Source organism: Theropithecus gelada, chromosome 19 (genome assembly GCF_003255815.1).
Source record: "Theropithecus gelada isolate Dixy chromosome 19, Tgel_1.0, whole genome shotgun sequence".
NCBI lineage: Eukaryota > Metazoa > Chordata > Mammalia > Primates > Cercopithecidae > Theropithecus > Theropithecus gelada.
Genome location: NC_037687.1, coordinates 17,104,530 through 17,130,500, shown reverse-complemented (window position 1 = coordinate 17,130,500; position 25,971 = coordinate 17,104,530). Strand labels below are relative to the sequence as shown.

At 54.5% G+C, this 25,971-nt stretch overlaps 1 protein-coding gene across 1 annotated transcript; it reads right to left on the bottom strand.

Annotated features, from left to right (window-relative positions):
• Window positions 1-25,971, bottom strand: SLC27A1 (solute carrier family 27 member 1). The gene is made up of 12 exons (XM_025368754.1): window positions 25,728-25,971; window positions 16,342-16,736; window positions 15,964-16,125; window positions 15,759-15,828; window positions 14,375-14,466; window positions 14,192-14,301; window positions 6,257-6,466; window positions 4,303-4,429; window positions 4,076-4,213; window positions 3,831-3,995; window positions 3,289-3,435; window positions 1-1,704 (listed from the first exon to the last, which is right to left on the bottom strand). Exons 1-12 carry the CDS (start codon window positions 25,892-25,894, stop codon window positions 1,547-1,549), a joined length of 1,941 nt encoding a protein of 646 aa, XP_025224539.1. The 5' UTR covers window positions 25,895-25,971; the 3' UTR covers window positions 1-1,546.

Genomic DNA, 25,971 nt, shown 5'->3' with positions numbered 1-25,971 from the left:
GATGGTCTTCAGGTTTATTTCTTAAATCAATTAGGAAATAAAACCACAGTGCCCAGGAAAGTTCGCATGAGACGCCATGGTGTCTCTTGCCATGGCCCCACCACTCCAGGGGCCAGGGGGTGCTGCTGGAGGGAGGACAGATGGACAGGCGGCCTGGGTGGCCGGCCCCAGAAAGGCTGGCATGGGTGTCCGAGATGAGCCACTAGCGAGGCCAGCAGGGATGTCTGGGCCGTCCTGGTGGGATTGTCTGGAACATCGCCACCAACACAGTGTCAGAGCCATCAGTGGGGACATTGGAGGGGCCACCGTGATGTGGGAGATATTTAACAGGCTAGAACCCCTGAGGCTTGAGAGGCCAGTCCCTGGCAGGAGACCGCCGCTGACCCCTCTGCTGCCTCTCCTGTGGGATCCTCCGGTAGCCACAGCAGATGAGGATACCCAGGAGGCCTCCTCCCAGGACAGGAAGCAGCCAGCTGAGCAGCCACGCAGTGCAGGGTTCAGGGACCTCCAGCAGGAGCTCCATGGAGATGGCTAAATGGGGACATCAAGGCAGGGGCTGACAGTGGCGACATCCAAGCGGTCACAGTCAATTCCGGAAGCTTTCAGGGCATCAGGAGGGGAAGGTGGGGCTGGGGAAATGTGACAGGAACAGGGAAGTGCAAAAGGCAATTGGCCTAGCCTGGGAGATGTTTCCAGTTGGCCTGGGGGACCCCAGCTCCTCCATTCAGCAGGGAGGGTGGAGGGCCTGCTGGGAAGTCACATGGAGCTGCAGCATCTGGAACCCAACAGCCGCAGGAGGCCTGGACCGGGGCTCTGTAAGGCACAGCCGAGAGGGAGGTGGGGAGGCCCCAGTCTGAGTTCAGGGCCCAGGGGAGATGATTCATGCAGCCCCCAAGAGCAGCTGGGCCCTGCACAAGACGCAGCTCCCAGGACTCTCGGCCGGAGAAGAGAGGAAAAAGGAAAGGCTGGGCCCGGTGGCTCACGCCTGTAATCCCAGCACTCTGGGAGGCCGAAGCCAGCGGATCACCTGAGGTCAGGAGTTCAAGACCAGCCTGACCAACATGGTGAAACCCCGTCTCTACTAAAAATATAAAAATTAGCTGGATGTGGTGGTGGGTGCCCGTAATCCCAGCTCTCAGGAGGCTGAGGTGGGAGGATCACTTGAATCCAGAGGCAGAGGTTGCAGTGAGCCGAGATCCCACCACTGCGCTGTAACCCGGGCAGCAGAGCAAGACTCTGTCTCAAAAAAAAAAAAAAAAAGGAGGGGGGCGGGAAGAAAAAGAGGGAAGAGTTAAGACCAGATAGGGACAGGGATGGAAGGAGACAGAGGCCGAAAAGCAGGGAGGGGAGACAGACACAGGGGCACCAAGGCAGCAGAAAGGCATGGGTTCCTCTGAGGTTCCAGTTTCTCAGTCTAGGATGGGCCCTGCCAGGTACAGCTTGGCCAGGTGGGTGTGTAGGAGGTGGCCACCCCGAGGCAGGGCTGTCTGGCTCAAGCCGGCCTTTCCCCCCAGGCCCGAAGTTTCTGGCCAGTAGGGAAACAGCTTCAGAGGGAGAAGGCGCCCGAGCAGATGCGAGTGTAGACCACCTCGTTTAAGGGCAGGTAGTGGCCCTGCTTCAGGTCCAGGAAGAAGAGCTGGTCCGAGGTCTGGCGCGGGTCAAAGCCCTCTCGCTGCAGCCTCGTCTTCTGGATCTTGAAGGTGCCTATAGTGGGGATGGGGGACAGATAAGGGCTGAGCAGGTGGCTTCTGGGAGGCCTCAACTCAACGCCCTCTCCTGCACCTCTGGGCCTCCCCACAGGCTGTCCCCTGGGCAGGAACGTTCTTCCCCATTTTGCCTGCCTGATTCCCCCTTGTCTGTCAGATCCTGGCTTCATGCCCCCTCCTCCAGGGAGGCCTCCCTGACCACTCCTCACCAGAGCAAGAAACTGTGTACCCTGGCTGGTCATGTGTCCATTCCCCACATGACAGGCAGGGCTGTGTCTATTACACAACGGATCAGAGTTTAGCAACTTACATCCTGTGGGCCAAATTTGGCCCTCCACCTGTTTTTGTAAATAAAGTTTTATTGGGGCTGGGCACAATAATGGCTTGTGCCTATAATCTCAATGCTTTGGGAGGCCAAGGCAAGAGGGTCACTTGTGCCCAGGAGTTTGAGACCAGCCTGGGCAACACAGACCCTGTCTCTACAAAAACAATTTTTGTTTCTTCTTTTTTTTTTTTTCTTTTTTTGAGACATAGTCTTGCTCTGTCACCTAGGCTTGAGTGCAATGGCATGATCTTGGCCTACTGCAACCTCCACCTCCCGGGTTCAAGCAATTCTCCTGCCTCAGCCTCCCAAGTAGCTGGGATTACAGGAGCGTGCCACCATGCCTGCCTAATTTTTGTAATTTTAATAGAGACAGGGTTTCACTATGTTGGCCAGGCTGGTCTCAAACTCCTGACCTCAAGTGATCGTCCCGCCTCAGCCTCTCAACAATTTTTTTTTTTTTTAAATTAGCCAGGTGTCATGGCATGCGCCTGTAGTTCCAGCTACTTGGGAGGCTGAGGCGGGAGAATCACTTGAACCCAGGAGGCTGAAGTGAGGTTGCAGTGAGCCGAGATTGTGCCACTACACTCCAGCCTGGGAGATAGAGAGACTCCATCTCAAAAAAAAAAAAAAAGGAAAGATAACACTGACTAGTTCAGAATGCTTAATGACAGTGGAAGTGAGGAATGGAAATAAGTAACTACTAAAATAAAACAACAGAAAGGACCTGCGTGAGCCCACAGTGCTAGCTGGCTATGAACCCTTGTGTCAGTCCCAGGACAGTATCCTGAACTAGGATGAATAAGTAAATGGTTTGAATACGATTTGTTTGTCCACACCAAAAATCATGTTGAAATTATTTATTATTATTCTTTTCTCTGAGACAGTGTCTTACTCTGTCACCCAGGCTGGAGTACAGTGGCGCCATCTCGGCTCACTGCAACCTCTGCCTCCCGGTTCAAGCAACTCTCCCACCTCAGTTTCTCAAGTAGCTGGGATTACAGACACGAACTACCACACCCAGCTAATTTTTTTTGTATGTTTAGTAGAGAGACGGTTTCACCATGTTGGCCAGGCTGGTCTCGAACTCCAGACCTCAGGTGAGCCACCCGCCTCGGCCTCCCAAAGTGCTGGGATTACAGGCGTGAGCCACCGCACCCAGCCAGATATTCTTTTAGAGCAACACGAGATGGACCAAGACATGAATCAACAGACATGCTGATGGATGAAGAGAGAGGTTGGGGTGGGGGAGACTCGCACCTGTGGTGTCCACCTGGGGCAGGAGGCGCAGGAAGATGGGCCGGGCATAGGGTGCCAGCACTTTCTGCAGTTCCTGGTACATCGCGTTGGGGTCCAGCAGGCTGTGGGGGTCTGCGATGGCTGCCATCCCTGCCTTACCCTCCACTCCTGGAGGCAGAGGCTCAGCTGAGGACACCGCACCCCTCATCCTCCCCACCAACAGGATGAGATACACTGTCAAGCAGTAGCCCCTGGTCTCTAATTTCCAGTCTCTCCCCACCTGGGCTGAGATTTATGGAAGCAGCACACATTTTATGGAGCTCCTGCTTGGCTTGTTGAAGCCCTTAGACAGGTGGGCTTTCATGATCCCATTTTCTGGATGACAAAACTGAGGCTCAGCATCCCCCAGGTGAACTGGCTCCAGATCCAGTGCTTCCTCCTGGGCTGCCATGAGCAGTTGTCCAGGTTGTGCACTGCCCAAGGGCACCTGTACCTCCAAGCCCCTTTTGGCTGAGCTCCCTCCGAACCATGCCTCAGGACCACCCCCTGCAACCCCAGCTTGCCTGGAACAGCCACCCCATAGACGGCCACGTCTGTCTGGCCCAGCAGGCGGCTCAGCACGCCCTCCACCTCGGTGGTGGAGACATTTTCCCCTCGCCAGCGGAAGGTATCCCCACTACGGTCCCGGAAGTACATGTAGCCCAGCTCGTCCATCACTAGCACGTCACCTGGCAGAGGGGAAAGGGGGCAGATGGGTGGCTGATCCCCATCCGCACAGCCAGTCACCGGGGCCTAGCAGGCTGCGCACCTGAGAGGTAGGCGCTGTCGCCTTTGCTGAAGACGCTGTGGGCGATCTTCTTGCTGGTGGCGCTTTCGCTGACATAACCGTCGAAGCGGCGCAGCGGGTCCTGTTGGTTGATCTGGCCCACGAGGAGGCCAGGCTCCCCTAGGGAGGAGGCCACGCTCAGGCTGCGCTAGGCAGGCAGCGCGTGGGGACCCGAGCTCCTGGGGGGACCACCTGGGGGCCCTGCTCACCGGCCTGGCAGGGGATGCAGAGACCCTGGGCATCCCGCAGCAGCTCCATCGTGTCCTCATTGACCTTCACCAGCCGGATGGGGTACACGTGGGGCAGGATGCGGCTGTTGAAACCACAGGAGCCGACCTGGGATGGGGTGAACCGAGTTGGAAGGAGCCAGGGATATGCGGGGTCCTTCTCACTAACACTTTGCCTGCCTTGCCCCGGGGCTTGGAACTAGCACCTCCAGTGTCACTCTAAGCTCTCTGACCTTGGCTGATCTGCAAAAGCAGGGTAGTAAGTGCCGCCTCCAATTCAGGGCCCCTCCTCCCACTTTCCCAGCCTGCATTCAGTCAAGAGAAGACGTGCCACTGGCACCCACTTCCTGGGCCACAAAACTGTCCATGCTGGCAGGAAGTGCATGCCTCAGTGTGGGCCCTACAGCTACATGAGATACTGCAGAGCTTCCCCTGCTGCCCGCCACCCTGCTTGGCATGGTTCTATGAACGCAAATGCTCATCCAACATATTTGAGCCACTACACCCTGTCTGCTGTGTTTCTTTCTGCCTTTCCCCTGCTCTTTTTTTTTTTTTTTTTTTTGACAGACTCTCACTCTGTCACCTAGGCTGGAGTGCAGTGGTGCAAATTCGCTCACTGTAACCTCTGCCTTCCAGGTTCAAGTGGTTCTCATGCCTCAGCCTCCTGAGTCTGAGATTATGGGCACATGCCACTGAGCCCAGGTAATTTTTTTTTTTTTTTTTGTATTTTTAGTAGAGACAGGGTTTTGCCATGTTGGCCAGACTGGTCTCAAACTCGTGACCTCAAGTGATCCGCCCGCCTCGGCCTCCCAAGGTGCTGGGATTACAGACCTGAGCCACTATGCCCGGCCTGGTGTGTTTCCTATGCAGGAATCTGAGCTACATGAGCAAAAGTGCCCTGGGGGCTGGCCATCCAACACCAAGCACAGTGAGGAAGGAACATTGTTCTTGGCATTGGGGACCCAGCCCCCATGGCACTTGCTTTTTTATTTTTTTCCTTTTTAGAGACACAGAGTCTCACTCTGTTGCCCAGGCTGGAGTCCAGTGGTGCAGTCATAGCTCACTGCAGCCTCAATCTTGTGAGCTCAAGTGATCCTCCCGCCTCAGCCTCCCTAGTAGCAGTGACTACAGGCACCCACCACCATGCCTGGCTAATTTTTTATTTTTTGTAGAGAAGGGAGTCTCACCACATTGCCTATGCTGGTCTCAAACTCCTGGGCTCAAGTGATCCTCCTGCCTCAGCCTCCCAAAGTGTTAGGATTACAGGTGTGAGCCACCATGCCCGGCCGACATTTGCTTTATGATAATTATTATGGTCTGTTCTTGGCCTTGGATGGGAGGGGCTTGGGAAAGGAGAGGGAGATTCATGCAAGCGCAGAATGGAGATGATTAATAGAGTAAGTAGTTGCTAATTATGAAGGTATCTGTTTGCTAGCAAGTTGGGAGGCTGAGGCAGGAGGATCGCTCGAGCTCAGGAACTGAAGGCTACAGTGAGCTATGATCACACGGCTGCACTCCAGCCTGGGCGACAGAGCGAGACTCTGTCTCAAACGGCGACAACAACAACAAAAATAACAGCAAGGTATCCAGAGCCCTATTCTCCTAACTAATCTCCACACGCAGAAACTGAGGCTCAGAAAGGCTGAGGCACTTGCCAGGGCGCACAGCCATACCTATCCTCCAACTCTCCTGACTCAAGGATCAGTCACATGACTGTGCAGGCTGGAGGATTCTTCTGCATGCTGTGCATTGATCCTCTCGTGGTGCACCGGAAGTCCCAGGAACTCTCCTTACGCTCGTCCTGCCTTGCGCGCGCCTTGGCTGAACCTTCCGCGTTAGTCTAGGCTGCTTTATAGATCCCAGGGGCCCCAAGGAAGAGAAGGCAGTGGCCGTCCCTGAACTCCGAGACCTGCCCCGGGGCCCTGCCGGTGCGCACCTTGCCGTCCATGTTGGCAATGCTGCAGTTGCACTCGGTGGCGCCGTAGAACTCCCCGATCTGGCGCACGCCGAAGCGCTGCGTGAACTCCTCCCAGATGGCTGGACGCAGCCCGTTCCCCACTGCCAGGCGCACGCGGTGTCGCCTCTCCGCCTCGCGCACCGGCTGCTTCAGCAGGTAGCGGCAGATCTCACCGATGTACTGAACCACCTGGGGGGCGGAGTGAGGAAGTGGGTGATGGGACCGGCAGGCGGTGGGGAGCCCGGATCGGAGGAAAGACCCCTAGACCGCCCTACCCAGGGAGCTAATCCTGTGAGCGAAACAGCCTAAGGATGATGATAGCTGCAGAATCGTCCACACTCCATTAGGGTTCACATTGACTCCTAGGACTCGTTTAGTCTCTTGCAAAGGACCTAGGATGCAGTTTTTTGTTTTTTTTAAGTTGGGGTCTCCCTGTGCCGTCCAGGCTGCTGGAGTGCAGTAGCGTGATCAGGGCTCACTGCAGCTTCGAACTCCTGGGTTCAAGTGATCCTCCAGCCTTAGCCTCCCGAGTAGCTGGGACTACAGATTTTTTTGTAGAGGTGGGGGATCTCGCTCTGTTGCCCAGGCTTGTCTTGAACTCCTGGCCTCAAGCAATCCTCCTGCCTCAGCCTCCCAAAGTGTGAGATTCCAGGTGTGAGCTACGTGTGCCTGGCCGGAGGCAACTTCTATCCAAGCAGATGCAGTCAGTGTCTTCTTCCCCCTCTCCCTACCCGCACCCCTTCATGGCCCCTCGATTCTGCCGGACAGCTTTCTGGCGATAACACATCCCTGTCTGAGCCTCAGCAGGCACACAGGGCAGGACTAGCAGGAGAGTTGACACCCCGCAGGGCAATCCTCGGCCTGGAGCCTACACTGTTACCTAGAGCCCCCTGGCTGAGCCTGGGCTGGCCAGAGCGTCACTCCTGGGCAGACCACTCCCAGGTGCACGCACTAGGCTGCTCTGCATCTAGACAGAGCCCCAGGTGCCCACGGAGCCACCTGCTCATGGGCTCCCCCTGCAGGACATCTTCCCTCCCTGCCACACATTCTCCAGCCCCGCAATGGCTTCCTGGGGTCATCCGCCAAGATGCCCCACGGTGCCTTTGAGTTCTCCTCTCCAGGTGAGCTTAGGAATGACTGTCCCCGCCCCCCATCCCCCCACTTTACAGATGGAGAAACCGAGGCTCACAGATGGTAGGGAACTGGAACGAGATCACAGAGCTGGGAAATGGCAGAATCTGATTTGAAGCCAGGCATCCCGGCCCCCGAGTCGGAATAAAACAGTTGCATGCCAGGGATTACCCACTACATGGATCGTAACAGCTGCAAATGTGCTCTGGGCTTCCCACTCACTCACAGGATGAAACCCACATTTCTTCCTGTGGCCAAGTGGATCTGGCCCTGCCGCCCCTGCTGCCTCCTCTCCCTCCATCTCCGCTGAACACACTGCCTCCTCAGGGACTTTGCACACGCTAGCCTTTTGCCTGAAGCAGTCTTCCCCCAGATGCATTTGCCTGAACTCTTCAGTCTCAGCTTAAACGTCACTGAGGCATCCCCTGTGCCCCCAGCTGAGCCCCTGAGAAGGTACTGACTAAATAGCTGATGATTAAACCAATATGATCAGCAGACACCACCGCCACTCTCTGAGCCGGGCTTGGAGATGAAGGTACTGAGGCCCAGAGAGGAAACACAGTGCACCCGAGATCACTGGCTGCTGACCAACAGTGGGGACCTAAGAAGGAGGGTCCTCTCCCTCCATTCTCAGACTTGGGCCACTGTCTTAGGTGTGGTGCAGTCCACACCATCTCCAGGAGAGAACCTGGCCAATCAGCCCAGCCCCTCCTCAGCTAATATGACTGGTTTAAGAATGGGCACATGGCTGGGCACGGTGGCTCACGCCTGTAAACCCAGCAGTTTGGGAGGCCGAGGTGGGCAGATCACTTCAGGTCAGAAGTTCGAGACCAGCCTGGCCAATGTAGTGACACCTCATCTCTACAAAAATACAAGAAAATTTAGCCAGGCTTGGTGGCATGTGCCTGTAATCCCAGCTACTCGGGAGGCTGAGGCAGGAGAATCTCTTGAACCCAAGAGGCAGAGGTCGCAGTAAGCCAAGATTGCTCCATTGCACTCCAGCCTGGGGACAAGAGCGAGACTCTGCCTCAGTTAAAAAAAAAAAAAAAAAAAGCAAGGATTTTAATAGACAAGCTAGCAGGTAGGCTGTATCTGATCTAAATAGACAGCAAAAAACCGGTGAGGACCAGGTGTGCCATTCACATAGGGTACAAGTCTCTGGTAGCCCCCAACCCAATCTCTTATTATGCAGGTGGGTAGCTACTCCACGTTGCCTATTTCTTTTTTATTTGAAAAAAAAAGAGTTCTTGGTAGAACTTCCCTTCTAACAAAAAGCAGCCCAAGAAATCACTTATTTTCTAACAAAAAGCAGCCTGGAAGATCGGGCTGCAAACAGATAAGGAAGCTGGAAGCTTGCACAGGGGGCATGCCAGCAGCTGCACCGACAAAAAGGGCTACTGGGGGCTGGGCACGGTGGCTCACCCCCGTAATCCCAGCACTTTGGGAGGCCAAGGCGGGCGGATCATCTGAGGTCAGGAGTTCGAGACCAGCCTGGCCAACATGGTGAAACCCCATGTCTACTACAAATACAAAATTAGCCGGGAGTGGTGGCACATGCCTGAATCCCAGCTATTCAGGAGCCTGAGGCAGGAGAATCACTTGAACCTGGGAGGTGGAGGTTGTAGTGAGCCGAGATCACGCCACTGCACTCCGGTCTGGGCAACAGAGTGAGATTCCGTCTCAAAAAAGAGAAAAAAAAAGAAGGAAAGGGCTACCTGGGGCTGGGCAGGTAGCCTCCACCGTGGGGACTCCACCTTCCCTTTTTTGTTAGCACATGTACAGTAAGAAAGAAGTAAGCAACAAAAGCCGGGTGCTGTGGCTCATGGCTGTAATCCCAGCAGTTTGGGAGGCTGGGGCAGGCAGATCACCTGAGGTCAGGAGTTCCAGACCAGCCTGGCCAACATGGCAAAACCCCGCCTCTACTAAAAATACAAAAAATTAGCCAGGCTTGGTGGTGGACCCCTGTAATCCTAGCTACTCGGGAGACTGAGGCAGGGGAATCACTTGAACCCAGGAGGAGAAGGAGGTTGCAGTGAGCTGAGATCACACATCTCCATTCCAGCCTGGGAGATGCAGCAAAACTGTCTCAAAAAAAAAACCAAAAAAAAAGTCAGTAAGCTTCTAGATTATAACCTGCTGCCCCCATGAGAATGGCTACACTGCAACTGCTTTTACAGATAACACAGCAGCAAGCAGTTTCCCTATGCTGCAATCAGGAGATGTAATTTCTGAATCCAAATAAGTGCATGCTCTTGTTTTCTCCTTGTGTCCTTGTTAAACATCACATTTAGAGATTCTGTCCTCTGGTTTGGTTTGGTTTGGTTTGTTTGTTTGTTTTTGTTTTGTTTTTTTTGAGATGGAGTTTCACTCTGTCGCCCAGGCTGGAGTGCAGTGGCGTGATCTCGGCTCACTGCAACCTCCACCTCCTGGGTTCACAGGATTCTCCTGCCTCAGCCTCCCAAATAGCTGGGACTACAGGCGCCTGCCACTATGCCTGGCTAACTTCCCATCCTCTATTTCTTTTTTTTTTTTTTTTTTTTTGAGACGGAGTCTCGCTCTGTCACCCAGGCTGGAGTACAGTGGCCGGATCTCAGCTCACTGCAAGCTCCGCCTCCCGGGTTTACGCCATTCTCCTGCCTCAGCCTCCCGAGTAGCTGGGACTACAGGCGCCCGCCACCTCGCCCGGCTAGTTTTTTTGTATTTTTAGTAGAGACGGGGTTTCACCGTGTTAGCCAGGATGGTCTTGATCTCCTGACCTCGTGATCCGCCCGTCTGGGCCTCCCAAAGTGCTGGGATTACAGGCTTGAGCCACCGCGCCCGGCCCCCATCCTCTATTTCTTAAAGAGCCTCTCAATGTTCACTGTGTGCCTTATTTGACACAAAATTCCACTTCTAGGAAATTGACAGAATGAGCTTCCAAGGGCCTGGAGACAGTAAGTAGCAACCAATGCAAGATGGTATGTCAAGGACAAAGAGAGGCCATCAGACGTGACGGGCTTCCCAGTGGGAGGACACCGCACCACCCATAAGGAATCTTTGCCAAAAAAGTTGAGTTTGAAGCCGATAAAATATCTAGACCCGTGATTCTCAAGCGGGGACCATTCTGTCCCCCAGGGACCCTTAGCAATGTCTAGACACATTTTTTTTTAAGTTGTCACGACTTGGGGGAAAGGGACTGCTACTGGCATCCGGTGCGTGGAGGCCAGGTATGTTGCTAAATATATGCTACAATGCACAGGACACCTCCCACCCCAGGGAATGATCCAGCCCCAAATGTTAAGAGTCAAACCTAGTCTGGACACTATCTCAATTTCTGTAATAAACTCCAAGAGGGAAGAGAGACAGACAGAAAGAGAAAAGGCACCTACAGATGAAATATTTCTTTTTTTCTTTTATTTCTTTCTTTCTTTCTTTTTTTTTGGAGATAGGGGCTTGTTCTGTTGCCCAGGCTGGAGTACACTGGCACAATCACGGCTCATAGCAGCCTTGACCTCCTGGGCTCAAGCAATCCTCCCACCTCAGCCTCCCAAGCAGCTGGGACTACAGGCACAACCCACCACAACCAGCTAGATTTTCAATTTTTTTGTAGCGATGAGGGACTCGCTATGTTGCCCAGGCTGGTCTCCAACTCTTGGGCTCAAGTGATCCTCCCGCCTCGGCTTCCCAGAGTGCTGGGATTACAGGCATGAGCCATTGTGCTCAGCCAAGAATTCTTACAAGACACATCCACCAGTCATAATGGTGGTTGTGTGTTTAATTATGGAAATAAGAAAAAACACATTTTTTGACATTGTGAAACAGGATTGAGCCACTGTCCAGATTCCTAATGACACTGATAAATCACTGTCACTTAAAAACAATCCTTACCAGACACAAAAGGCTACAGTGTCTGACTCCACTGATCTGAAGTGTCCAGAACAGGCAAATCATAGAGACGGGAAGCAGATTAGTGGTTGCCAGGGCCTGGGGGTGGAGGAATGGGGAGTAACTGGGGATGGGATTTCCTTTGGGGAGCATGAGAATGTTCTGGATCTAGATAGACATGGTGATTGTACATTGTAAATGCCACCAAATTATTGACTTTTTTTTTTTTTTTTAAAGATGGAATCTCACTCTGCCGCCCAGGCTGGAGTGCAGTGGCACGATCTCAGCTCACTGCAGCCTCGGCTTCCCAGGTTCAAGCGATTCTCCTGCCTCAGCCTTCCAGGTAGCTGGGATTACAGGCACGCAGCATCATGCCCAGCCAATTTTTCTTTTTTGAGATGGATTTCTCGCTCTGTCGTGCCCAGGCTGGAGTGCAGTGATGCAATCTTGGCTCACTGCAACCCCTGCCTCCCAGGTTCAAGCAATTCTCCCACCTCAGCCTCCTGAGTAGCTGGGATTACAGGCACCAACCACCACGCCAGGCTACATTTCTGTACTTTTAGTAGAAATGGGGTTTCACCATGTTGGACAGGCTGGTGTCAAACTCCTGACCTCAAGTGATCTGCCCACCTCAGCCTCTCAAAGTGCAGGGATTACAGGTGTGAGCCACTGTGCCTCGCCAAATTATTCACTTTAATATGGCTAATTTATATGAATTTCACTTTAATTTGAAAAAACACATACTCATCTTTCAAAGGTTATACCGAAACAGCTACCCAGGAAACATGATGTTGTCTGAGGGATGCTTTACGCCATTGCCGAGGGGAGGATGTGGGGAGGGGGAGAGGGGCAGGACAGGGTATCTGATGGCCCCTGGGTCCAGCTGAGGGGTGCACCAGAACTCTCTATACTTTTCTGTCCACTTCTTTTTTTTTTTTTTTTTTTTTTTTTTGAGACGGAGTCTCGCTCTGCCGCCCAGGCTGGAGTGCAGTGGCCGGATCCCAGCTCACTGCAAGCTCCGCCTCCCGGGTTCACGCCATTCTCCTGCCTCAGCCTCCCGAGTAGCTGGGACTACAGGCGCCTGCCACTGCGCCCGGCTAGTTTTTTGTATTTTTTAGTAGAGACGGGGTTTCACCGTGTTAGCCAGGATGGTCTCGATCTCCTGACCTTGTGATCCGCCCGTCTCGGCCTCCCAAAGTGCTGGGATTACAGGCTTGAGCCACCGCGCCCGGCCTTTTCTGTCCACTTCTATGTGTATTTGCTACTGTCTATAATTTTTTTTAAAAGATACTTTTGGCCGGGCGCGGTGGCTCAAGCCTGTAATCCCAGCACTTTGGGAGGCCGAGGCGGGCGGATCACGAGGTCAGGAGATCGAGACCATCCTGGCTAACATGGTGAAACCCCGTCTCTACTAAAAATACAAAAAACTAGCCGGGCGTGGTGGCGGGCGCCTGTAGTCCCAGCTACTCGGAGGCTGAGGCAGGAGAATGGCCTGAACCTGGGAGGCGGAGCTTGCAGTGAGCCGAGATCGCGCCACTGCACTCCAGCCTGGGTGACACAGCGCGAGACTCCGTCTCAAAAAAAAAAAAAAAAAAAAAAAAAAAAAGATACTTTTGGGCTGGGTACAGTGGCTCACGCCTGTAATCCCAGCACTTTGGGAGGCTGAGGTGAGTGGATTGCTTGAACCCAGGAGTTTGAGATCAGCCTGGGCAACATGGCGAAATCTCTTCTCTACAAAAAAAATTCAAAAATGAGCCAGGCGTGGGGGTGCGCACCTGTAGGCTCAGCTACTTGGGAAGCCGATGCTGGAGGATCACTTGAGCCCAGGAGGTCGAAGCTGCAGTGCGCCATGATGGTGCCACTGCACTCCAGCCTGGGCGACAGAGTGAGATCCTGTCTCAAAAAAATATATGATAATAAATAAACAAAATAAAAATACACTTTTGCATTTCAACATGCAGAGTAGTAATTTTCCCAAGACTACCCCCGCCCGCTCGCCAACCAGAACCGAAACTCCTTAAAAGCGGAGCCAAGCACAGCTGTGGACCTTGTGGTGTACCCCAGGATGCTCAGCCCGGAGCCTCCAACCCCTGCTCAGCTGTGTGACCTGGACAAGTGGCTGAACCTCTCTGGGTCCCATCTGTCCAATCTGCATCTGCCAACTTGCCAGAGTCCCTGGACAACCTCACATCCAATCCTTCCCGGCCAGACTTGCTATTCCCTCAGGGCTCCATACCTGTTTCCTGTACCTCCCACCTGTATTTCCTGTATCCTGCCCCCGGTTACAGCACTGAAAACCCTCAGCCTGGTTTCCTCTCACCACGGAGGGGAAAGGAGAATTCCTGCTCTTAACCTCCGCCTGCTCTCCTCTCCGGGACAGCAGATGCCTCCACCTCCGACTCACGCATTCCTCACCTGGAAGCCCCAGCCTCATCGCCCTTCCCGTCCCAGGGTCTCAATTCTCTACAGTCAGCAGCAGGGAAGACCCACAGGGCACAAGGCATGGGGAAGGCATTGCCTTAAGGAGCTCAGGCACCCTGGGCCCAATCCCAGCCGCATTACAAGCCTCAGTTTCCCCAGCTGCAAAATGGGTCCACCCTCCAAGCAGTTATAGGATTGCATTGAGTTTACACATGGAGGGTTTAGCCCTGGTCTGGACACCCGCTCCCCACCCCACCCCCAGAGACCGGGGAACAGGTTGCGCCAGCAGGTGGGCAGGAGGGCGCACAGAAGGGAGTTAAGGGAATAGAGCCTGGTCGGGGGCGGGGCCTGGCTGGGAGAGGGCGGGGCCTGACCAGGAGGAGGTGGGGCTTTGCTGGGAGGGGAGGGGCCTCACCAGGAGGTGGTGGGGCCTGATTGGGAGGAGGTGAGGCCTGGCTGGGAGGGGCGGGGTCTAGACAGAAGAGGGCAGGGCCTGACCGTGCAGTTGTACTTGATGCAGTCGTCCCAGAAGCGGCTGGCCGAGAATTTCTTGCGGAGGACGACTGTCAGCCCATAGATGAGACACTGCCCCACGCCGATGATGTTTCCTGCAGAGGGTGGCCTCGGTAAGGGGTCCCCCGCCCCCACCCACCGTTCCCTACCCAGGCCGCCCCGTAGTACCTGCAGAGTGGTACAGGGGCAGGCAGTCATAGAGCACGTCAGCCGCCTGCATGCGGTAGGCGTGGTGGCCGAAGGCTGCCATGCGGTAGTACCTGCAGGGGGAGGGGGAGCCGGGAGGGCAGAGGCTGGGACCTAAATCCCCCAGGGTACAGGCATGGGGAAGCATGCTGGGTGTGGACTCAGGCAAAGCCAGCCCAGTTCGCATGGGTTCGCAGGCTGGCAGGAAGGAAACACGCAACGAACAAGTGTTGGTGGTGTTAGGTGTCACGAGGGATATAACAGGGTCAAAGGGCATAGAGGGGCTGATGGTGACGCAGCCAGGGCGGTTGGGGAATCCTGTCTGGGGAGGTAAAGTGTGATCTGAGACCTAGCAAGAAAGAGCTGTGGCGGTGAGCTATGGAAGAGTGCCCAGGCACAGCACAGCAAGGGCCCTGAGGCCGGAAGGAGCCTATGGGTTTGAAGAGTCTGGGGGGCTGAGGAGTGAGCAAGGGGTGAAGGGGAGGAAAATGACATCAGGGAAGTGGCAGAGGCCACACGATCTGAGAGAGGTTTTGTTTGTTTTGTTTTTGTTGTTGTTGTTGTTTTTGAGAGGGAGTCTTGCTGTGTCACCCAGGTTGGAGTGCAGTGGCGTAATCTCAGCTCACTGTAATCTCTGCCTCCGGGTTCAAGCAATTCTCCTGCCTCAGCCTCCTGAGTAGCTGGGATTACAGTCACGTGCCACCACGCCTGGCTAATTTTTGTATTTTTAGTAGAGACGGGGTTTCACCATGTTGGTCAGGATGGTCTCGAACTCCTGACATCAAATAACCCGCCTGCCCCAGCTTCCCAAAGTGCTGGGATTACAGGCGTGAGCCGTCGTGCCTGGCCCGAGAGAAGGTTTTATTCTGAGGGTCACGGCAGGTGCAGGGAGGACTGGGACAGGGGAGGTCTGATTTAGGATTTTCAACCCTCCCGTAGCTGCTGACAGGAACCGGGCTATGGTGGGTGGAGGAGAGTGGGGGGAGCAGGAGGAGCCTGAGGAGGTCCTGGCACAGGTCCAGGTGGGGGGCACAGAAAAAAGTAGACAGATGAAGGGGACGAGTTTTTCTGATGGGATGGATGTGGTGAACAGGTGGGGGGATGAGAGGGGTCCCAGAGTAGTGGGCACAGGGCAACCGGGTCCCAAGATGGGTGTGAAAATGGGTGTGATGCCTTTGTTCAGCCCCAAACAGTTACGAGGGTTGCAATGAGTTTAGACGTGGAGGGCTTGGCCCTGGTCTGGACACAGAACAAGTGCTCAGGAAACAGTGGCTGCCCTCTCTATCCCCAGAGGGGCAGGTCGGGCTGGCAAGATAGCCTGGGTCACTCTCAGCAGCTGAGGGCATTATGCCTATGGGCCCCTCACCTGCTGTGCACGACAATGGCAGCCTTGGGCAGCCCAGTGGTCCCCGACGTGTAGATGTAGAAAAGACGATCTGTAGGAGATACAGGTGTTAGGGATGGGGCCTGAGCATTGGGGGTGGGGCCTGGAAGTTGGGGACGGGGCCTGGGCGGGTAGGGAACCGGGAGATAGGGCAGGGGATAGGGCAGGGGTCCCACCCTTGACTCACCGTCCATGCCCTTGCTGGGGATCTGTGCCAAGGGGGCAGTAGAGGCCTCCTTCAGCAGTGGGTCCAGGAGGTGGGTGTCCGGCAAGATGCCCTCGGGCCCCAAGTCTCCAGAGCAGAACTTGATCAAACTTTTCCCCAGATGCCCGCTCACTTCGGCCACCGCTGTGGTCCCCAACATACGGATCATGGTCACCGCCGGACAGGCCCCCTCCCGAGGCCTGGGATGCACCAACTCCCTGCCCGTGGCATACCCAGACCGTGCACCTCATGGCCACGTCCAGGGCAGCCGCCTTCTGAGGCCTGGGGTGCAGCATTTCCCCGCCCGCCCGGGGGCCAGTCCTGGGTCCCCGCCCACCTGATGCCCACGCCTGGCCTCACCCGCCGCCATTTCTCCTCCAAAGATCAGGGCCTTAGCGCCCGAGGTGCCCAGACAGAAGGCCAAGGGCTCGCGCCGCAGGTTCACATTGAGCAGCGCGGCCTCCATGCCCGCCTTGGCCAGGCCCAGCCACAGCCCCACAAACTCGGGCCGGCCCTCCAGGAAGACGGCCACCACGTCGCCCGGTGCGAAGCCCAGCTGGCGGAAGAGGTTAGCTACCGCATTGGAGTAGGCGTCCAGCTGCACGAAGGTCCAGCACTCGCCGGTCCCGGCATCCACCAGCGCCAGGCGCTCGGGCTGTCGCTGCACCACCGCCTGAAAGATGCGCGGGATGGTGTGGCCGGCACGCTGGTGCCGCCGCAGCTCCAGGCGCACGCGGATCAGCACAGAGAGACCGCTGGGAGGGAGGACGGAGGGGACAGCGTCACTGGTGCCCTGCCCGGCCTGGCCTTCGGGAGCTTCAGCCTCCTCCCTGGAGGACCCCAGGGCAGCCAGGGGCTTTGATGAGGTCTATGGTGAGCCTTTTGGTGGCTGGGTCTCTCAGGGGACCAAGGGCAAAGGCCATTTACCAACCAGCCAAGAAGTAGGTAGATTCTCAAAGCATAATAAACCAGTCACCCTGTCCTCCCCCATACCCCAGCTGGCCTGGGGGAGCTGGGGCCTGATCCCATCCTCCTTTCTGTCCCCTGGGACGTCTGGAGCACCTGACACCATCCCCCACTGCCTCCAGCCTGGACTCTTCATGCTCAGACCACCCCAACCAGGACCCCCAGGGTCCAGCCCCGGGCTGGGCAGCTGCTCCGCCCCCAGGTCACTGGGTGGCACCAGGGACAGATGGCTGAAGTTTCTAGCATGTGCCCCCAACTGGGGAGGGAGTGCCCCTGCCCCTGTCCCAGGTAGGACCAGGAGATGTGCTAGTGGATGGGGGGTGTAGGGACTAATGCCAAGCCCAGATGGAGGGTTCCAAGTTCCCTTTCCCACTCGCTAGTAGATATTAGCGGCAGAGGCCCCAGTGAAAGGAGTCAGGTCCCTGAATGACTGTGTGGAGGCGGGCAGGCCACCACTTGCTATTAGATGAATGAGAATAAAATGTTTTTTGTTTTGTTTTGTTTTGTTTTGTGAGACAGAGTCTCACTCTGTCGCCCAGGCTGGAGTGCAGTGGCGCAATCTTGGCTCACCCTCCGCCTCCTGGGTTTAAGCAATTCTCCTGCCTCAGCCTCTGGAGTTGCTGGCACCCACCACCACACCTGGCTAATTTTTGTGTTTTTAGTAGAGATGGGGTTTCATCATATTGGTCAGGTTGGTCTCAGACTCCTGACAGGTGATCCACCAGTCCCAGCCTCCCAAAGTATTGGGATTACAGGTGTGAGCCACCATGCCCAGCCAAGAATGAACTTTAAAAACAAACAAACAAACAAACAAGAAGTGCTTTAGGCCGGGCGCGGTGGCTCACACCTGTAATCCTAGCACTTTGGGAGACCGAGGTGAGTGGATCACCTGAGGTCAGGAGTTCGAGACCAGCCGGGCCAACATGGTGAACCCCTGTCTCTACTAAAAATACAAAAAAATAGCCAGGCGTGGTGGCAGGTGCCTGTAATCCCAGTTACTTGGGAGGCTGAGGCAGGAGAATTGCTTGAACTCAGGAGGTGGAGGTTGCAGTGAGCCGAGATTGTGCCACTGCATTCCAGCCTGGGCGACAAGAGCAAGACTCTGTCTCAAAAAAAAAAAAAAAAAAAAAAAAAAGAAAAAAGAAAAAAAAAAAGAAAGAAAGAGGGCCAGGCACAGTGGGTCACACCTGTAATCCCAGCATTTTGGGAGGCCAAGGCAGGTGGATCACCTGAGGTCAGGAGTTTAAGACCAGCCTGGTCAACATGGTGAAACCCCGTCTCTACTAAAAATACAAAAAAAAGCAGCCAGACATGGTGTGCCTGGCTGTAATCCCTGGCACACATGGTATGCGCCTGTAATCCCAGCTACTCAGGAGGCTGAGGCAGGAGAATGAACCCATGAGGTGGAGGTTGCAGTGAGCTGAAATCGCACCACTGCACTCCAGCCTGGGCAACTGAGCAAGATTTGGTCTCAAAAAAAAAAAAAAAAAAGGCACTGCGCATCCCTTCAACCAATAAATAGAGCAGCCAAGATAATCATTCTCAGCTAGACGTGGTAGCTCACACCTGTAATCCCAGCACTTTGGTAGGCCAAGGCGGGTGGGTCACTTGAGGTCAGGAGTTCGAGACCAGCCTGGCCAACATGGCAAAATACCATCTCTACTAAAAATACAAAAATTAGCCCGGCGTGGTGGTGGGCACCTATAGTCTTAGCTATTTGGGAGGCTGAGCCATGAGAATTGTTTGAACCCAGGAGGTGGAAGTTGCTGTAAGCCAAGATTGTACCACTGCACTTCAGCCTGGGTGACAGAGCAAGACCATGTCTCAAAAAAAAAAAAAAAAAAAAGAAGATGATCATTCTCAGTGTTTATCAAGTAACTACTATCTACCATACCCTGTGCTAACCTTATATCCATCCTCCAGCATAGGTGCCTGAGATCCTATCTGTCAAATAACGAATGAACTGCAGGCTCAGAGTGGGGAATTAACACGCCCAAGGTCACAGAGCAATTTGAGGACAGAACAACCCAGACACGAAGCCCCCTCACAGGGTCCCTCTAATCCCTGGCAGACTTATTACAAAGCATTTATCAAGTGCTGGCGACGTACCCAGTGGCAGGCCAAGTGCCCATGAGGCACACAGCAGGTGCCCAATGCCTGCGTCTTTTTTTTTTCCTTTTTTTTTTCTTTTTTTTGAGACGGAGTCTCGCTCTGCCACCCAGGCTGGAGTGCAGTGGCCGGATCTCTGCTCACTGCAAGCTACGCCTCCCGGGTTCACGCCATTCTCCTGCCTCAGCCTCCCGAGTAGCTGGGACTACAGGCGCCCGCCACCGCGCCCAGCTAGTTTTTTGTATTTTTTAGTAGAGACGGGGTTTCACCGTGTTAGCCAGGATGGTCTCGATCTCCTGACCTCGTGATCCGCCCGTCTCGGCCTCCCAAAGTGCTGGGATTACAGGCTTGAGCCACCGCGCCCGGCCCCTTTTTTTTTTTTTTTTTTTAGATAGAGTCTCACTCTGTCGCCCAGGTTGGAATGTAGTGATGCCACCTCAGCTCACTGCAACCTCTGCCTCCCAGGTTCAAGCGATTCTCCTGCCTCCGCCTCCTGAGTAGCTGGGATTACAGGTGCCCGCCACCACGCCCAGCTAATATTTTGTATTTTTAGTAGAGACGAGGTTTCACCATGTTGGCCAGGCTGGTCTCGAACTCCTGACTTCAGGCGATCAGCCCACCTCGGCGTCCCAAAGTGCTGGGATTACAGGCATGAGCCACCGCGCCCAGCCTGGAGCATCTATTATACACCCAATTCTGCTCTAAGGGCTTCCTGTGAGTGAATCTGACAGAGTACCCCAAGAATCCCATGATGGGGTACAAATGTTACACCCATGAGGAGAGGGGCGTTATTGAGGGAGTAACCACAGGAAACAGCCCCTGCCAGCAGGCTGCCCGTCCAGAGGCAGCACAACAACAAGAAACAGGAACTGAGGCCACAGCTGGTCACTGTCAGACTGAACACGAGGGCTAGATGCGGGAACACGAGGATTCACCCCCAGCCTCCCCGGTCTCTTGGTCTCGCTCATTCTCTCTCAAGGACGCCCACACCGGCAGGCAGTGGATTCCAGTACTTGGTTCCAGCCACATGCCTGGGCAGCCCTGCCTGGCAGCTGCTCAAGCCACCCCCAGCCTGGGGACAATGAGCCCACTGTCCAGCTCTGGGCCCAGGACTCCGGGGCGGAAGAAATCAACAAGGATGAATACGATCAGATTTCATGCAGGAAGTACAGGACACATTAGGAGAGTCAGGGCAGGGTGCTGAAATCGTTTCTGAAGCCAATGTCTAAATGTAGCACCCCCACTACTCCAGTGTGGCACAGTGGCTAAAAAGCACATGCTCTGGAGTCTTGTGCCTCCTCAGCTGTGTGTTCCTGGGCAAATGACCTCCCCTCTCTGTGCCTTGGTTCTCTCACGTGTTAAATGGGATTTGTCAGCATCCCTTCATTTTTCAAGACAGAGTCTTGCTCCCTCACCCAGGGTGGAGTGCAGTGGGGCAATCATGGCTCACTGCAGCCTTGACCTCCTGGACTCAAGCAATCCTCCCACCTCAGCCTCCTGAGTAGCTGGGACCACAGGAGAGCCCCAGTCCCCCAGCTAATTTTTTGTGTGTAGAGATGGAGATTCACCATGTTGCCCAGGCTGGTCTTGAACTCCTGGCCTCAGGCAATCCTCCCATCTTGGGCTCCCAAAGTGCTGGAATTACATGCATGAGCCTCTGCACCCAGCCTCCATCACTTCTGATGTATTTTATTCATTAGAAGGGAGTCACTAGGGCCGAGCGCGGTGGTTCAGCCTGTAATACCAGCACTTTGGGAGGCCAAGGCGGGCGGGTCACCTGAGGTTAGGAGTTTGAGACCAACCTGGTCAACGTGGTGAAACCCCCTCTCAACCAAAAATATAAAATTATAGAGGTTGGCCGGGCGCGGTGGCTCAAGCCTGTAATCCCAGCACTTTGGGAGGCCGAGATGGGCGGATCACGAGGTCAGGAGATCGAGACCATCCTGGCTAACACGGTGAAACCCCGTCTCTACTAAGAAATACAAAAAATAGCCGGGCGAGGTGGTGGGCGCCTGTAGTCCCAGCTACTCGGGAGGCTGAGGCCGGAGAATGGCGTGAACCCGGGAGGCGGAGCTTGCAGTGAGCTGAGATCCGGCCACTGCACTCCAGCCTGGGCTACAGAGCGAGACTCCGTCTTAAAAAAAAAAAAAAAATAAAATAAAATAAAATAAAATAAAATAAAATAAAATTATAGAGGTGTGGTGGTGGGCACCTGTAATCCCAGCTACTTGGGAGGCTGAGACAGGAGAATTGCTTGAACCCGGGAGCTGGAGGTTGCAGTGAGCTGAGATTGCACCACTGTACTCCAGCCTGGGTGGCAGAGTGAGACTCCGTCTCAAAACTCGAAAAAAAAAAAACAAAAAAAGGCAGGGCTCGGTGGTTCACACTTGTAATCCAAGCACTTTGGGAGGCCCAGGCAGGCAGATCACCTGCGGTTGCGAGTTCGAGACCAGCCTGGCCAACATGGAGAAACCTCGCCTCTACTAAAAATACAAAATTAGCCAGGTATGGTGGTGCATGTTTGTAATCCCAGCTACTCGGGAGGCTAAGGCAGGAGAATCACTTGAACTCGGGAGGTGAAGGTTGCAGTGAGCCAAGATCGCGCCATTGCACTCCAGCCTGGGTGACAGAGCGAAAATCCGTTTCCAAAAAAAATAAAAGAAGGGGGTCACTAGGTCCAGCCCACACTCAAAGGGAGGGGACCATGCAAGTAGGAATAGGAGGAGACAGGGATCCCTGGGGCCATCTTCAAAGCTGCCACCCACAGGCAAGTATGTCAAGCCATGTCAGGAACTTAGAGTGGACCCACCTCCTGCCCTGTCCCCAGGGGAGACAGAACCAGGCATGGACACCCACGGGGCCCATGGGAGCAGAGCTGGAAAGGAGGGAGAGATGAGCCTGGGTGAACTCAAGAAGGAAGGGATGGCCTTCCACCTACCCTAACAAACATGTCCTGAGCTACTGCTGTGCGCCAATCCTGAGTGGGGCACAGGACCAAAGTGGCACCAAGACTGACACAGTCTCCTTCTGTGCCCCTATAGGGCCCACAGTCTAGAAAGAGGCCCAAGATTAAAACGCAAGAAGGCAGGCCAGATGTGGTGGTTCACAGCTGTAATCCTAGCAGTTTGGGAGGCTGAGGCAGGAGGATCTCTTGACCTCAGGAGTTCAAGACCAACCTGGGCAACATAGCGAGACCTCTCCTCTACAAAAAATAAATAAAATCTGCCGGATGTTGTGGCACGCATCTGTAGTCCCGGCTATTTGGGAGGCTGTGGTGGGAGGATCATTTGAGCCCAGGAAGTTGAGGCTACAGTGAGCTATGATCACACCACTGCACTCCAGCCTGGGTGACAGAGTGACAGTTTATCAAAAAAACAAGAAACATCTAATCCCAAAGCAAAGAAAGAAAAGAAAAGAAAAGAAAACAACTAAAAACGCTGGGTTAAATGAGTTAAATCTTTGTTTTGTTTTGTTTTTTTGAGATGGAGTTTCGCTCTTGTTGCCCAGGCTGGAGTGCAATGGTGCGATCTTGGTTCACTGCAACCTCCGCCTCCTGGGTTCAAGTGATTCTCTTACCTAAGACTCCCAAGCAGCTCGGAATACAGGCGTACACCACCACGCTTGGCTAATTTTTGTATTTTTAGTAGAGACAGTTTCACCATGTTGGCCAGGCTGGTCTCAAACTCCTGACCTCAGGTGATCCACCCACTTCAGCCTCCCAAAGTGCTGGGATTACAGGCGTGAGCCACTGCACCCAGCCGAGTTAAATTTTTATTAATGTAGCAACAAGGTGACCAGAAAATAAGGACCAACCAGAGGCCAAAATGTCATTGTAGCCCCAGGAGGGGGACAGCTTAGGTGTCAGACAAGGCAGGTTTGAGTCTGATAAGACCTCAAAGCATGCCCATTCAACGTAAAGGTGAATTGGAAATCAAAATAAGATCTTTCCTTAACATACACACTCCAGGAGCTAAAAGGAAATTTGGTATCTCAGACCTTGCTGCTAGGAGGAAGGGATGAAATCTCAATCAATGACTCATAACCTCACATGAGTGTGCAACTCCAACCATACAATCTGGGTGTCTGAAAGTCCTCAAGCAGACAACATGGTTCAAAGCAGTTCACACTGGGCGCGGTAATCCCAGCACTTTAGGAGGCTGAAATTGGGCAATCGCTTGAGGCCAGGAGTTCAAGACTAGCCTGGGCAACATGGCAGAACCACATCTCTACAAAAAATACAAAAATTAGCCGGGTGTGGTGTGCACCTGTCATCCCAGCTACTCAGGAGGCTGAGGTAGGAGAATCTCTTAAAGCTAGTAGTTCCAGACCAGACTGGGCAATATAGTGAGACCCCATCTCTATAAAAAAACATTCTTTTAACTATCCAGGAGCGGTGGCAGGTGCTTGTAGTCCCAGTTAGTCAGGAGGCTGAGGCGGGAGGATTGCTTGAGCCCAGGAGATGGAGGCTGCTCCAGCCTGGGCAACAGAGGGGACACCCTGTCTCAAAAAAAAAAAAGGGGGGGGGGCGAGGCATGGTGGCTCAAGCCTGTAATCCCAACACTTTATGAGGCCAAGGCAGGTGGATTACCTGAGGTCAGGAGTTTGAGACCAGCCTGGTTAACATGATGAAACCCTATCTGTACTAAAAATATAAAAATTAGCCAGGCATGGTGGCACATGCCTGTAGTCCCAGCTACTCAGGAGGCTGAGGCAGGAGAATCACTTGAACCTGGGAGGTGGAGGTTGCAGTGAGCCGAGATCGCACCATTGCACTCCAGCCCGGGCGACAGAGTGACAGAGCGAGACTCTGTCTCAAACAAACAAACAGACAGACAAACAATAGATAAGAGGTAAGTGCAGCTGGAAGGGTGACAAGAGGGAAGAAAGCGGAGGCTGGGACATGGTCAGGGACCTTGTGTGCCATGCTCAGGAGTATGGCCTCAATTCTATTTATTTATTGTTATTTTTTTAGATGGAGTCTCACTCTGTCGCCCCCAGGTTGAAGTGCAGTGGCGGGATCTCTGCTCACTGTAAGCTCGACCTCCCAGGTTCACGCCATTGTCCTGCCTCAGCCTCCTGAGTAGCTGGGACTACAGGCGCCCACCACCACACTCGGCTAATTTTTTGTATTTTTATTAGAAATGGGGTTTCACCATGTTAGCCAGGATGGTCTTGATCTCCTGACCTCGTGATCTGCCTGCCTTGGCCTCCCAAAGCGCTGGGATTACAGGTGTGAGCCACCACGCTCGGCCAGTATGGCCTCAATTCTAAGGGCAACAAGAAGCTATGGGAGGGTGCTAAGCAGGAAAATTCGGCAAAGGTTCCCAGAGGGAGAGTCGGCCCTGGCTAAAAGGGGCCCAGTATGTTCTATTTCCACCACTTCTGGATAGTATGTTCTAGGCAGCTTGAGACACTGCAAGTCTTTCTGAAGACCAGGTGAACATATGGATGGGGGGAGTGGCAGGTGGGCAGGGAACAGATGGTAGGACCTTGAGTGCCAGCTAGGGGCTGAATCTTCCTTCTGCCAAGCATGGGTTGGCTGTGGAAGGTGTCTGAGCAGAGGGCACAGTCAGATTTCCACATCAGAACAACCAAGGGGCCGGGGGCAGGGGGCCATGGCATGGAGAAGGGGTGAGTTTTAGAAAGTTCAGAACCAGTCAACTTACGGTGGGATCCTTCCCATCTCCACACCCTCTGTGCCCTCCTTACAGTGGGTTCAGTCCCTCTTGCAACTCCATCTTACAAGGAGCTGTGAAGGTGTTGAACCCTGCCCTGCTAGCCTGCGTTCACCTGCTCCCACGTGGTGCTGTTCCTGAGATCTGCTCTGATAGGAACCCCCAGCAATGCCTGTTTCACCCCAGAAGGACCCCAACGGCTCGTTTGAGCAAGCCCCTCAGAGACACGGCCAAAACCCTCCAAGGATCCTTGCACAGGACACCAGAATCTGCCCCTCTAGCATGAACCCAGTGTCCCGGTCTCCAGAATAGACCCCCAAACAAGATCTGGAATACGCAGCAGCCTCCCTACACACTCCGAACAACTCCTAAACCCAAAGACCCACACAGACCCCAAAGTCTCAAACAGTGCCCCAGCTGGAAACGGTCCTGAGGAAATACACACCTTCAGAAACCCGGCAAGTCCTTTATAGACTTCCTAAGCAGCTCGCTCATCCCTCAAAAGCCCTAGATAGACCCAAAGTGTCTTGGCAACCCCCAGAGACTATCTATTGGGTCGTCCCTGTGAGCCCCGGTGACCTACTGGAGAGCCCCCTGAAGTCTCTCACAGTTAACAAGGCTCCAAAGAGACCCCTACACCGCCACGGCTTTCCAGTCAGCCCCAGCTCCCTGGAACTTCCACCAGCAGCCCAAAGACCCCCAAGTTACCCCCCAAGCCCCTGAGATCATCTCCTGAGCAGCCTGCAACGCTCCAAGTACCTTGCAGGCTACTCATCTCCCTCGAGAAATCCTTAAAGTGTCCCCTGTAGCGCCCTCAGAGCCCCCCAACTGGTCACCCTCTCAGGCCCCGCCCCTCGGCCCAGCCCCACCCCCAACCTACAAAGCACCCCCAGCTCTCTGGACCCTCCAAGCTGTCTTCGCAACCCAGCCCCGCACCGTGCGCCCCCAGAGCCCTCAGCCCCACTCCCGGCCCTGGCGGATCCCGTCAACACTCACAAGAGGTCTCGCCTCGCGGTCTTGCAAACGATGCGAAGGAAGCGCCAGCCGCCGCTGCCCACGTACACGCCGAGCGCCGCTACTGCGCTCCAGGTCCATGGCAGCCCCAGCAGCCACAACAGCGCCAGCGAGACCACCGAGGCCGCGCCTGCACCCGGAGCCCGCATCCTGGGGAGACAGAGAGCGCTGAGGCCGCGGGCCACTCCGGCTCCGCCCGCGACCGCCTCCGCCTCTACAGTGAGCC